General features: G+C 56.3%; 1 protein-coding gene and 1 long non-coding RNA gene across 2 annotated transcripts in view; one reads left to right on the top strand and one right to left on the bottom strand.

Annotated features, from left to right (window-relative positions):
* Positions 1–3,159: 3,159 nt before the first annotated feature.
* Positions 3,160–3,539, top strand: LOC109508406 (uncharacterized). The gene is made up of 2 exons (XR_002166659.1): positions 3,160–3,335; positions 3,465–3,539. It is a non-coding gene; the product is annotated as an uncharacterized LOC109508406 (long non-coding RNA).
* Positions 3,540–7,123: 3,584 nt separating this feature from the next.
* vax2 (ventral anterior homeobox 2) overlaps positions 7,124–13,925 on the bottom strand; it is a 14,890-nt gene continuing 8,088 nt past the window's right edge. The window contains exon 5 of the mRNA XM_019858204.1: positions 7,124–7,189. Coding sequence (XP_019713763.1) covers positions 7,124–7,189 — 66 coding nt within the window. The remainder of the gene's footprint in view (positions 7,190–13,925) is intronic.

The raw sequence follows: 13,925 nt of genomic DNA, 5'->3' as shown, positions 1-13,925 counted from the left end.
AATGCACTCCCACCACCCGAGCGAGTGACGTCTTTCCACATCAAAGGCACAGGCACCCCCCCCAACCCCACCCACCCCCTGTGTCGTGGTTTGACTCCGTCTGTGTTTTTTGGGTTTGGTTTGAGCAGCAGCCGGAGCGGAGGGCTCCCCCGTGTTCTTGTTCCCGGTCCACAATTTAAGAAGTGCCGAGATGCCGAGCCTCCGTCGCATTCCGGACCTCGCTCGCCGTCGGGTGCTATTTTCCACGCCTCTTGCCCGAGCCCCCGCACGCTGTCTCGCACCCCCCCCAACCCCACCCACCCCCTGTGTCGTGGTTTGACTCCGTCTGTGTTTTTTGGGTTTGGTTTGAGCAGCAGCCGGAGCGGAGGGCTCCCCCGTGTTCTTGTTCCCGGTCCACAATTTAAGAAGTGCCGAGATGCCGAGCCTCCGTCGCATTCCGGACCTCGCTCGCCGTCGGGTGCTATTTTCCACGCCTCTTGCCCGAGCCCCCGCACGCTGTCTCGCGACATCCTCTCCTCTGCGACGCTGAGAGGCGGCGCGTGCCTCCCCCGTACCTCGCCTTTGGTCGCGGGCGGCCCGAGGTCAGCCGGCGCCGGCGTCCGCTGGTGCGGCTTGTCGCGCCTTGTCGCGCCCGGCCGTCCGGAGGTGCGAACGGATGACAAAGCGCCGGGCGGCGCGCCATCACACCTGCTAGGCCGAGGCGTCCCCTCTCAACGCGCGGCCCAAATGTGCCATTCAAAAGAGCGCCGCCATTGTTTCAGTTTGCGGCCATCCTACTTTCAACCGACGCTCAAGAGCCGCGGGTCGCGAGCGGAGGGACGAGATCCCGGACACCGGTGACCGAAATGAGTTTCCTTGTGCGGGAAAGGGTGCCAGGGTGAGAAGCTGGCTCATCCGGGAGGGACTCGGAGCCGAGCCGCCACTCCTCCACGTTGAGAGGTGCCCGTGGAACGTTTGCTTGAATTCTCTTTCCCGGAGACGCGCCCGGCTGACACGGCAATGCCGTCTGCCGTGAAAACACGTGAGCGCGGAGATTTTTCAAGGCGTGAAAGAAACCGGCCTGCGACGGCTCAGCGACGGCTGCGTGATTGGATTATCGGGGCCTTAAAACAGCCGACGGAAAAGGTCAACGGGAGGCCGGCTGGCTCGGCTCGATGATAGACGTCGCTCGAGTCATTAGGCAAGATGGTGGCGGACGGGATCCGCCTTCCTGGGAAATGACGCGGGAGGATGCCTGAGAGAGAGAGCGGGGAGAGGAGAGGAGAGAAACTTTTTGACAGCGGCGCCTCTCGCAGACACGGCCGGCCTGCTGGCGACTGCGCCGGAGTCGCCGTTCACACGCTGCTTGGGAATCATCTTCGTCATCGTCGCTACTCTTGCGCCGGCCACGACCTCATGAAATACGTTGAGAGGTCGCTCTCCATCATGGATATCGATCTCCGACAGATTTCCCTGATGAGCCTTCAAACCGGATCTTACCGCATCAAGTTGATGCGCGTCCTTGACGAAGAAATAGGCCACCGTATTCCCAAAGGAATGGACACTTTGAAAAGAAAGAAGTCTCTTCCCCCCAAATGCTCACTGCCACCTTTGGCCACACCGAACCAATGCCGAAAAGGGGAGAGTGTGATGTGTTGTCACAGACCCTCTTCCTTCTGTGCTTTTATTTTGGAGAGTCCACGTCCGGGCACCTTCTGTGTCTTTTTCCTTTCATGACCTGGAGGGTGCCCCGGTCACGGTCGGTGGCGGAAGCCAAAAAGCAGGCAGCTCGGAAGGAGCAGGGTGAGCTTGACAAGATGCATTCATCAAAACACCGAGCAAAGCGAATCCAAAACGAGCAAAGTCCTGAAAACAAACAAGAATTCAAAGCCACGGCAGAAGCAAAAAAAAAAAAAAAAGATGACGTGATAAACACAAAGCAACAGAAGCGGCGACGGCACCAGCGAGCGAGCGGTCGAGCGGCAAGTCTTTGAAAGTGACAACTCAGCACACAATGAGCAACAGGTGCGCAGCTGCAGGCAGGCGGAGCCCGCCAGTGCCACCTGCTGGTCGCAAACGGATCCATTCGGCTCGCGCACCTGCAGCCGATCAGCAATCGCCTCCTGCCCGGAAGAGCTGCGCTCGTCTGCGAGCGGGCGCCGGAGGATTCACGCGCGCCGCGCCGAGTGTCCTTATCCGACGCCCGAGCCCCCTCATCTGGCTTCTCTCGATGCGGACGAGCGGCCGCTCGACTCCCCCGATGACGAAGCTTCTCACCCTTTCTCGAAGCGAGAGCCACAACGCCCTGCGGGGGAAACTCCTTTTCCCCGCTCGTACCCGCTCGTTCTTCGGGGAGCTGCTTCGATGGACCCGCTAAATGGAGAGCTTCTCCTTTTGGCTCGGCCACTTCTTCACCACGACAGGCCGGCACAAAGTCCGCATCGCAGCCGACGCCGCGCCGGTCCGCCTGTCGACTTGGCGCTCCCTCCTGCCCCCACGCGTGAGCAAAATCCTCCTCCGCTTGGGGCGAGATCTCATCCCGGACCCGGAGAGGGGACTCCGCCCTTTTCCGACTGAGGATCATCGCTTCAGATTCGGAGAACAAAAATGCCATTTAAAAATCTGGACAGAATATGTGCACATCTCTCTCTTTTTTTTTTTTTTTTTTTTTAATCAAAGCGTCTCACAGTATCATCATAAATTTCCTGCTCAAATACATGTAGAAAAGATCAATCCTTCAAAGAAAAAGCACCCCCCCCCCTCCGCAAAGGGCTGTCATGCAAAAAAATAAAATCACATTCAAACGAAGGGTCAACGATTCTTGGCAAGAAAAACAAAAATGTGGCGTTTGTGTACTTCTGAATCGAGAGTTGGTAGGTAGCTTCCTTCAATTTCTTGCGTGAGCGATGCCGGAGGTTTGCCGAACCCAAGTCAGGAATGCTTCCGGTTCAAGTGTGTTCCTGTGACGTCTCAAGCGACCGTCGGCTTCCATCGGCGTCGCACTTGCTTTGACCGCGACCCGACCCGACCCAATCGTGCCCGAGCCGGCGAGCGCCCGACCAGCCGCGTCCGATGCGAAATGAAGACCGGCCAATTGTTTTCTCACATAGCGAGAAACTAAACGAACGCCGTCTAAGCTTTGGCTTCTGGCTTTTTTTTTTTCCCTCGATTGTAGACGCCCGAAACAAAACGGCTGCGTCTTTTCGGATGACGGCCGCTCGTCTGGACGCCCGACCTGACGTCGGCCGGCCCGGAAAAGGAACAGAAAACAACATTCGGCCGATCATTCGAAACGGTTTGGACGGTGAAATCTGCTGGGGATCGGACATGTCGAAGCTCGTTGGCGAAATTTCAAGGTACGTTGCGTGCCAGAATGCGCAGATGATCTGCAAAGAAGCGTCGGCGCCAAAGCACATTTCCTCGGTCTCCATTTCAAAAGAAAAGAAAAGCCCGAGTCTCATTCCGTTCTGCAGTCGGCTCTGTAGGTGTCACTCGAACTCTGCCGTCTGCCACCTGTTGCCATTCCGCAACGGCAAGAGACCCAATTTCTCCACCCGACCCCCTCCCAAAAAAGAAAAAAATGAGCGGAAGGAAGGAAGATACTTTTTGAAATTTGTCCCCGTTGGCTCGCTGCTCTCCTCGCCTCAGAGTAGAGCTGCCACACACACACACACACACGCACACACGCACACACGTCACACTTGTGACTGTGTTATGCAATTTTAATGGCTTATCGGTCTTGCAAAGCGCGGATGTAATGATGGCTACTTTTGTCATGAAATGATTGCAACCCGCAGAAAGAAAAAAGGAGTGCAGTCAGCGCGTCGTGTCACATCATGGCGCGCCTTTGAGTGACGGCGACAACGTTTGAAAGCGGCCTTCGAGTTCTTGGTCACGGTCATTGACTTTTCTTTGCCGATGTTCAAACGAGTGTGCGGGCTGAAAGACAAATTGCCGGAATCCTCATAAGACCAATTCGGGCCGGGTGTCAACAGAAAACGTTGATGGACGTATTGCGAACAATCCCCCCCCCCAAAATGAATAAATCAAACAAAGAGTCAAACGAATAAAAACTCAAATAAGACCATTTTGACAAATTAAAAAATGAATCAACGCAAACAGACCTGCTGCAATTCAAACAAAGTGAATTTAAAACATCCACACCCCCCAAACAAAATAATTTCAAAATGATGCGGGGGGGCTGACAAATACTGTATTTACAATCTTGGGTGGGCGGGACGGACGCTGCACTCCCAAGTCTCGACCGCTGGGATCTTGAGCTGCTCTCCGTTCTCGCCGACGCTTTGTCTTGATTTTTGGCACCCTTCCTTCCTCCTCCTCGTCATCGTCATCGTCGTCGTCGTTCTGCCTGTGCAGCGAGTGGGGCCCCGCCATTAGGCCTGACATGCCGAGGCGCAGATTCTGTAAAGGTGGTGACCCTCGCAGTGGGTTTCGCCAGAGCTTAGACCGGCACGCTCGCACGTCTCGGTCCCCCCGAGGTGTGCGAGCCGAGCAAATTCATACGCCCGCCCTTGTCGAGCGGCGAGAGAGAGTGCGTGTGTGTGTGTGAGTCTGATGTGCGCGCTGACAAATGTTGTTTAATTGGACGACTGCAGGCTTGGCAAACACCCGCCGCCTGTGTGCCGGTCTCGCTTCGGCCTCTCATGCGGGATTTGGGAACCCGTCGTGAAAAGACTCCAAGCGGAAACGAGCCGCCGCAGTATCCAAGCGAGTCCAAGTAACCTTGATGCTCATTTTCGTTTGCCGCTGCGGAGCCTTTTGCATGTCAGTCAAAATCAGATGTTTCGCCGGAGCCTTTTGGTGTCGGAACGCACGTTGGAGTCTTCCCTTGTGTGTGTGTGTCGGCTTTGCAATCGACTGCTTGACCGCTGGCAAGCGGTTCAGGGTGTCCCCCGCCCACTGCCCGACGACGGCTGGGATGGTGGGAGGAAGCTGCAGCAAATGACTCCACAAAATTAAAAAGTTGTTCCTCAAATGACCTCACCCATGAGCAAAAGTTTTTTTTTTTTCCGAGCCGTATGTTGTGGGAACCGCTCCGCCATGATCGCCGTGATCTGATCGGATCAGCACCTGCTCAACAATGTCATCTATTTGATCAGGAGAAAGAAGACTCAACTTGAGTCCGGCGTATTTCTCAAGCACTTTCAAACCACCAGCGCCTGTCGACAAAGTGTTCTTTATGGAGCATAAAGAAGTCACACAACAACAAACGATGACGGCGGAAAGCACAAAAACAGGCCAACTAAAACTCAAGTCTCATGCGGAGTCCAAACAATGACGAGTTTGATCGATGGGCCTTGCCGAGAACGTTCATTTCAAAGGGAGGGAGCGGCAACGGAGAAGGCGCCGTCCCCTCGGAGCATCCGCTCGGGTCTCTCAGGACATTTCAAGACTTGGAAAGTAATGCAAGGATCTTCAAAAGAAGGCTTCAAAAAAAAGGGACGCCACAGTCGGAGTGACGCGCTCCCTCTCCATGTACGAGTCGCCGTCACGAGGCGAGCGGCGGCATTCCGGACCGACCGGAGACGCTTGATGGAGGATCGGCTGACCCCACGGTCAAGTGCGTTCGAGTCATCCAGCCGAGACGCGACGAAGGCATGAAGGACCGCATCGCCGGAAAGGCTTGACGTTAGTTAGCCAGCTGCCTCAGATGAAAGAAGCTGCATTTGACAACGGCCCCCCATTTCAAATCGCTGTTCGGTTTAAGCCCCAAGGTGGAGACTGCGAAGGAGACAAGGAGCCAAGGGGCCCAAGTCCGCAGGATGGGATGGACAAAGGGCCACTGGGACCAAACGCCGTCACTTCTGTCTTCTTTTCATGCAAATGGATGAAATTCCGTGGCGTCCGGGTTTTGGTTTTTCTCCCAAATAGGATAAGAGTGAGAAAGTGTCTTTTTCGCTCACAGTCGTGCGCGTAGCGGTGGAAGCAAAAGACCAGCTTGCCTTCAGACGGCGGCCAAAGGGAGCGGCAGATCCGGTGAGAAGAGCCGAGGCCCCAGACGGACGGGAAGAGCGAGCGTCAACACCGAATCGTGCATTTGGGGAGACACCGGGGCTCGCGCTCGACTGAGGTGATGCCACTTCGCAAACACCAAGAAAAAGCACTTCCCATTTGGGAGTCGAGCGCATGGAACTCAAGCCAGCTTTGGCCCCGAAACGCTCCTAAAATTGGCTGATGAGCGGGCTAACAAGCAAGCTAAGCGGCCGGCAAAGGTCGGAGCCGCTCAGCTCTGGAACCAAAGCCGCTGGCTCGCTTGCCTGGCAAGCTCAAAGGCGAAGACGCGCATCGGCAACGCGTTCCGTTCCGTGACCGAGCTCGAAGGTGGCTGTCCAAGTCGGGGCCCGCGGGGCCGCTTTCCCGCACATTTTCCGACCGCCCCTGCCGCCCGAATCCAGCCGGCATTTTGGGGACGCTCGGGGTCGCCGCCCCCGCTTTGCACACACCACCGTCCAGGACAACGGCAGATCAACAAGGTGAATCGGGAGCCGAGGCGTTTTCGGAACGGGCCGGTTTGAGTCGAGGCGCCTTTTTCAAGTCGGAACAAGCGCCGCTGCAAGAACAGAGCGCGCCGCCGATAGGACAGGAAATGAAAAGTCCCGAACAGGGCTTGACTCTGTGGGTAAACAGGCCGCCTCCACTTCTTTTGGAGCGTCCTTTTCATTCTCCCGGCCGACTTCCTCGCCTGTGCGGACCCCCCATCCCCCTCCCTCCCCCCCCTCCCACCTTCCGCTCGCCGCTCTGTGTAGTTGGCAAGTTTGCAGGGCCGGCCTTTGTTGCGCGGACAAAGGGGGCCGCTGCCCTCTCACAGGCTATGTTACAGGCTGTCACATGAGGCGGACACTCTAGGACAGCCCTGCCTTATCTACTGTGACAACTCCGATTACTTCCACAGTCTCCCATCTGATCAGCACATCCAATTCAATTAGTGCCAATTAGTCCTCGAAATCGGCCCCGCCTGCTACATCTCCCCACTGAAAAGAGTTTTTCAGCAGCTCGCCGGACCTGCCAGGCCCGCCCGCCGCCCCTCCCGCCTTCCCCCTCCAATTACCCTCACACACACTCACACAATGAGTCTTTCACACATTCTCTGGGACCGGATTCAAAGTGACACATCACACAGAATTCACAGTTTCTTGCACACCAGCCCTCCCGGATCGGATCCGGCAACGGCGCACGGGCGCGCGGTCTCCTTTGAGGAGAAACACGCAAAAAAACGACAGCGATCGATCGCCTCCCCCCACCCCCCCGGATCGAACCGAGACGCTCGCACACGGACCACGACGCAAAAATGGCCCCCGATGGACGCCGGGACGTGCGAAAGTTGTCAAGTGGGCCGGCACAGTTACGGACGACCAGAAAAACGGCACGTGAAGCGTAAGAAAATACGTTTGGGTGCGAGCGAGCGCAACTTGGTCACGGCTGACGATTTCTCCCGCCGGGGACTTTCAACACGTCCCAAAGAGTCTCGTTCCACAGCCAAGTCACCTCGGCGTCCATTGCGCCGCGGCTTCCTCACTCCCCCTCCTGCACCCCCCCCCCCTCTTGTTGTGAGTCTGAACACCTGGCGTTGGCAAATGAGGGCGAGCTGAGAGAAAAGGGGGGCCAGGGGGGGCGGCGGCGGAGGCTCAGCCCGCCGCTGTGTTTCGGCATTCCGATGGAGCAAAAAGTGAACGATGGCGCTTTTGTGGCCCGAGAACGCCGGTGGTAGCCCAAATGCTACGGGGAATCACTGCCTGCGTTGATGGATATGGCTTCCATCGTGGGGGGGGTCAAACTTGCCGTCAGAGCGGGCCACGTTCTAGTTCCGGGTGCCCCCTTTTCACAAGTTGCGTGCGTCCCCTTGCGCCTGGCCTAAATGTTAAGGGGCCAGAACAGAAAGTCAGAGCAAGGCTCAAACTCGGGGGTGGCATCACGGTCGGGGGCCGCTCGTTACTTCAGGGCCCGGACGACACGCTGCGATCGACCACACCGTGAATTCGGCCCTTTACCGGAAAATCCTGAATGAGGATTTTCAGCCGTCACTTTGCGACCTCCAGCTGAAGCGGGACGACGCGCTCCAAAGCACCCCGGCGAGACCGCTTGGCCGAGTCTTCAAACGCCCAAACGAAGACTTTGGAGTCAAAGTGTGGTCGCGTGAAAAAAAAAAAAAAGCAACGGCAGGACCTTAAACAGGCCGCCGAGTTGAAGGAGACGCGGAGACGACGGGAAAGAAAGACCCTTTGCCACAGGAAGAGAAAAGGTGATTTGGGTTGTTGCCGTTGAGGGTGGCCCAACCACCTTGTTTTTTTTTTTTTTTCCACACGGGGCCAGCTAGCTTTGAATAGCTTGGGCCCAGTCAAGGAAAAAGAGGCTTTTTTTTTCTTCAGCGTCTGACTTTGTGGGCCCCCGCCCGCCGGCATCATAAAAGCCGCCCGAACACGCCCACCTTCCCCGCAGGCCTTAATGCGTGCTGACAGCTTTGCTCCATAATTGCCGATCGCACCCAGATGGACGCGGCCTTCATTCCAGGCTTCCAATGAAGTTGGGCCGCTCACGAGAAAAAGGGGACAGCGCGGGGGGGGGGGGTGGCTGTGTGTTGTGTGTGCGTGGTTTGGGGTGCCGCGGCTGATTTGTTGGTGAAAGATACAAGCGCGGTAAACACCCTGGGCCGCGCTCCGCCAGCTTTTGTTCACACGTCAGTTGAAAAACAGAGAGGCCGCCTCGTCGCCCCCCCTCCCGCTGCCCACTTCTGCTCGGCCCTCTCTAGCGCCCTCTGTGTGCGTGCATGTGTGGGCGTGCGCGGGCGTGTGTCCACAAAGTCTTTTGGGCCTTTTTTGCCTCTTTCTAGGCAAAGAACGGTGCCAAGATGTTGAGGTTAGAGGTTACTGTCCCATTTGGGTGATTGTTGATTGTTAGGGTGGTGGGGGGGCAAGCCGGGTGATGGACTGCCCCCCCTCCGCCCCCCGGTACTAATGAGGGCAACCAGCTGTGACCTCGACAAGCGAGAAGCTTGAATGAAGGAGAAATAGAAAGCCTGGAAGGATGCGTTTGTCTTTTGGGGAGGGGGGGGGCGTATGTTTTCATTGCACAGATTGGCACCCCTGTTTGTGGCGTTTGCCATCGTATGTTAGCATCAAGCTAGCAGACTGGACCTTTCATTTCATTCCATGTTTCCTTGACATCGCCGAATGAAAGAGGACCCGCAATGCCGCACGGCATTTGCGGCCGCTGCTCATTTGCGATGCCCGCCCCTCAAAGGGCTTTTCAACGAACAAAAACACCATTTAAGACGGAATCACGTGAGAAAATGGAAATGAAAACAGAGGGACGAAAACATGCAACACCTCCCCGTCGCCCTCCTCCCAAACACTCGCCCCCCCCCCCCCACACACAACATAAGTGCAGCCCAGGTGTTGTCAGTTTAATTTTATAAGGTTTATCATTGTGGATTGCTTTCACGTCGGAGGGGAGCGCATTCCACATCGGAACTCCAAGGACTGCAAATGATGTCTGGCGAAAGGAGTTGGCTTTGTTTTTGTTTGTTTTTCTTTTGAAGAAGGCAATTTTGCAATTCCCTGCCACTCCGCTGACATTTCAAGGTTTGATCAAATCAGAAAAAAAAAATGGGAGGGGCTCAGCCATGCAAGCGCTTCCACGTAAAAGCTCAATTTGCACCTGCGACGTAATGGGTGAAAGGCAGCACATTCAAATCTTCCGGAAGATGACAATGGTGTGACCTTGTTGCCCCCCCCCCCCGTCCCATCGATATTTTTATTGCACGATGGTAAAGTCGTCTACGAGCGAGGCTTCTTCGCACTTAGCTCGGGATCTGGGACTTGCATCGTCTTCAACTCTCTCGGGCCTGACGGCGTCGGGCCGAGGTCGGGCGGCTGGTGGCCGCGCTCTCAGTGGGGCACTCGGGAGCGGGGCCCAACCTCCGCCAGCATCTCGACCTCCGTACCGTGGGCGGCTCGCTCGGAATTCGGAAGCAGGAGACCTTTGCCGCTTCGCGTCTCTCGCCGCAGCGGCAAAACAAACAAAGACGGAAAAAAACAGAACCGGCCCTGAAAATAAAAGCCCTCCGCGTTTCTGCCCGCTTCGGCTGTTGCCACGGAAACACGGCCAGACGTCAAATCGAAAAGAAAAGAACAAAAGGATGCGGTCAAAGGGTGGCACAGAGGGACGATCGGCGGGATGACGACCGGTTTCCGACTTCGTTCGCGACCGCCGAGTGTTTTCTTTGACGCGTTCCGGTGGAAGGAAACGCCGGCGTTTACTCGCACGAGGACGCGCTTGTTCGTTCAAGTCTCCCTTATTCCATCGGCCCCCCCGCCGTGAATGCTTCAGGCGGGCGCAGAAAAAGCTGAGAATCGAGACAAAGGCGCTCGCTGCATTTGGGACCCCCTCCACCCCCCCTCCAAAAGTAGGTCCACATGGAAGGTGGGCCTTTGGGTGACCTGAAAAATTCAAGGCAACGCAACATTTGAAGGAAACGTTTGACGACTGCCTTTTGTGCGTTTCCCAAGAAGGAAACCCCAGCGAAAGGCTCGTCGCTCGAACTGAGGACGCAAGTCGTCGCCATCGGTCTTTCCCCATTCAAAGGACTCTTCCGGGGCCCCAAATGCAAGTTGCGTTTGGCAAAGCGGCATCGCGAGATTTCGGCAGACTCCGCGCGCGCGTCAGGACACAAAAGCGGCCTCGAAAGCGGGCGGATTGGCAGGTCGGGGTCCTGGAGGAGGAGGAGGAGGAGAGCGGGCGGGTGGGCCGAGGCCGCCGATTGCCTCGCGCAGAAGGGCCAAAGCAGCGTGCGCAATCCGAGCGCTCGTTCGCCGCGCCGACAAATGGGAAAAGGCGGCCGCCGCGGGTCAGGCTCCAATTTTCTCTCTAAATGCCTGTTTTGCGTCGACGCGCGCCGGGCCTTGACAAACGAGATTCGTTGGCCCGAACGTGGCCCTTTTCAAACATTTTCATCAGCGAGGAAAACGCAAGGTTGCGACGGCGGCGACGCGACGCCGCAAGCCCCGACAAAGGCCAACTCTTCAATGACGGGATGAAAGTTGCATTGGTAAATATTTGAATGGAAATGGGTTTCTATTCAGCCAGCCTCCTTTCCTCAAACTGGAAGGGTCACAGGAATGCAGGCGGGAGTCCTTTTTTTTTTTTCTTCCGTCCGAGTCTTGCGTGAATGCTGTCAAAACAAGCCGAAATCAGCGCGAGGGGCGGGGCTGGCCGGAGGCCAATGCTGAGCTGGCCGCACCCACTGAGGTCACCTGGCAATTAACCTTTGACCTGGCTGCTTGAAATCCCTTGCGAGTGGTCTCTCTGCGCTCGTCTGCCTGCTGCGCTCATACAGATATGGAGATACGTATATATGGCTCGATAGCAATATAGAGATATCTACACACACACACACACACACACACATGTGTATATATACATACACACTCAGTAGACATATAGTGGATATAATTGTCTATTGATCTATCTATCTGTGTGTGTGTGTGTGTGTGTGTGTTTTACAAGCCTTGTAAAAAGGTCTTCCCTTTCTTGTGGATTTTTGTGGACCCTTTTTTCCTCCTTCCCAATCCAACTCATCCCAACCCTTGACCTTTGCGCACCTCTGCAAATGTCACATGACCACGCAGGTGTGGAGAGGTCCCTGGCCCGGCCGACCCCCAATTAGCGACCCTAATTAGCGGAGGCCCTCACCGCCCACCCGCTGGGACCCTGAGCCGCTTTGGAGAAAGGGAGAGGACAGAGGGATGCGGGAAGGGTGGGGGGTGGGGGGCGGGGGAGGAGGGGGGTGGTCTTTGGAACGCATTCCTGAAGGGTCGCCGGAATTCGGAGCCGACCTCAAGGTTCTGCTGAAAAGCGAGCCACGGTATAGATGGGGGGGAGAGAGAGATGTGCGTTTTCGCCACCATGTTCACTGGTCATCTCAGAGTTGCCTTGAAAAATGAAGACATCGGTCAAGTCGCCGAGTTCATTGGCCCAGGTAACCGTGGCAACAATGGCGCGCGGGGAGAATTTTTCCACCGGAACGGCGAAGGAAACGGCTCCGAACACATCGCGGGGTCGCTGGCGTCACGGTGAGGCCTTCCAAAAGCTGCCCCGGGCTGACTTTGTTCACAAATTCGGGCCCAAGCGCCGGCCGGCGCGCGCGTGAACGCAAAGGCGACGCCGAGCGCGCCGAAGGAGAGCCGAGGACACGTGACGGACGCAGACGGGAGGCAAATAACATTGAGATATAATTCTGTCAATCAAAGCACATGTACAAAATGTTCCAAGATCACAACCGGTGGGGAATCGAAAGCTCAGCCGGGCAACCGACAAAATCCTCTTCAAAGTGCCAAAAGGTTAAGAGACAAACAACTGGAAAGCATAATCTCACAAGAGTTTTCTTTGTTTTTTTCTTTTCTCCGTCAAGCGCACAGAAAGACCCACTCGGAGAGATAGACGACGACGACGACAACCATATAGTGCAGATACATCTGGAGCTATGTACAACGACGACGACGACGACAATAAAACGAGTTTGCGCTCCAAGAAAAGACGCGATGACGCCGCCGGGCGGACGGAGAGTCCAAAGGCGCGCAAACGAGCGCGGAGGAAGCCTTTGGCGAGATCGTCCGAAATTCACGTGAGCGGAACGCTCTCGCTCGCGACCCCACCTCCATCCCGCCCAAATTTCCATGTCGCTCCCGCGCGCGAGCATCGGAGGAGTTTGGCAGAGCTGCGTACGCCAGCCCGAGAAATTCGCTCGTATGCGGCGCAAGAGCAAAAAACGACGGGCTGGGAGAACAGTTCAAACGTGGGAGCGTGTGTGTTTGAGCATTTTAGGAGTGTGTGGGAGAGCATTTCGGTCGCGGCTCCCCACTTTCAGCTTTGGAAGTGAAAATGACTGCGCTCGGTGCGCGTGCGGGTCAGGGAAAGCATTTGAGTCGTGCGCATGAGAAGCCGAAATGCAAGTTGGGGTGTTTGGGGGAGCATTTTGGTGGCGCGCCGGTGTGCGTCCAAATCAACGGCGCCGTGTGAGCGTTTCATTGGAATGTGTGAGAGCAAAATATTTCGGCAGTGCCCGCGAGAGAGCGCTTTGGTCAAGAGTGCCGGTGTTTTCATGGGGAGAGGTTTTTTTTTGTTTTTTTTTGGGGGGGGGGGAGCAAAGTAATCACCGCAGTGTTTTTTTTCTTCTTTTTTGTGGGTGCATGCGAGGGCTGCGAATTAGATTTTCTTGGAAAAGTCAATATCAGAAGCCCAGAACATTGGCGACACGCCGGAAACGAGCTGGATGAAAAGCGAGGCAAAGGGAGGCCGATGCGCCGGACGGGCCAGGAAACGGCATCCGAAGCAAGCGAGACGGTTGCCCCCCCCGCAGCGAGGCAACGGCGGCGGAGGAGGTCCGAGGAAGTGCTCCATCCGGGAGTTTTCGCTTCTGGCGTCTTTCCGACCAATCCGACAATCGCAAACGTATTGAAAGAAACGCATTTCAATGTCAGATTCGGGCTTTCGGGCTTTTGTTCTCGTGGAGGCCGCGGCGCGCAGTCGTTCCCTCCTCACACTCGTCAGCGAATGACAAATCCTTTTGAGCGTCGCTACGGCGCAATTAGCAGCCGGAGGAACTCCCCGTTACAAATATTGAACAAATGCGGTCGATTCAAAAGATGACACCGGGTCGTCGGCGGCGGATGCGGGGGGCCCTGCCCCGTTGCCTCCCCCGCACGTTTGCTCACCGCCACGAAAGGGCAAAGTCGCTCTCGGGAGAAGAGAGAGTCATTGTGAAAAGCACCTGCCCTGCCGCTGCTCCCTCACACACACACACACAAAAACAAACACACTGCCACAGTGGAGGAAAGCATCTCAGAAGAACAGGCAGCGTCTCTGACGGGCGGGGCCCCCCGCCTTCAAGAAACGCTTTTCTTCGCGCCGAGATCGGCCTCTTTGCGGTC

The sequence above is a fragment of the Hippocampus comes genome, unplaced genomic scaffold (assembly GCF_001891065.2).
Source record: "Hippocampus comes isolate QL1 unplaced genomic scaffold, H_comes_QL1_v1.1 scaffold48, whole genome shotgun sequence".
Classification (NCBI taxonomy): domain Eukaryota; kingdom Metazoa; phylum Chordata; class Actinopteri; order Syngnathiformes; family Syngnathidae; genus Hippocampus; species Hippocampus comes.
The sequence above is the reverse complement of the archived record's forward strand: the minus strand, read 5'-3'. Positions and strand labels throughout refer to the sequence as shown.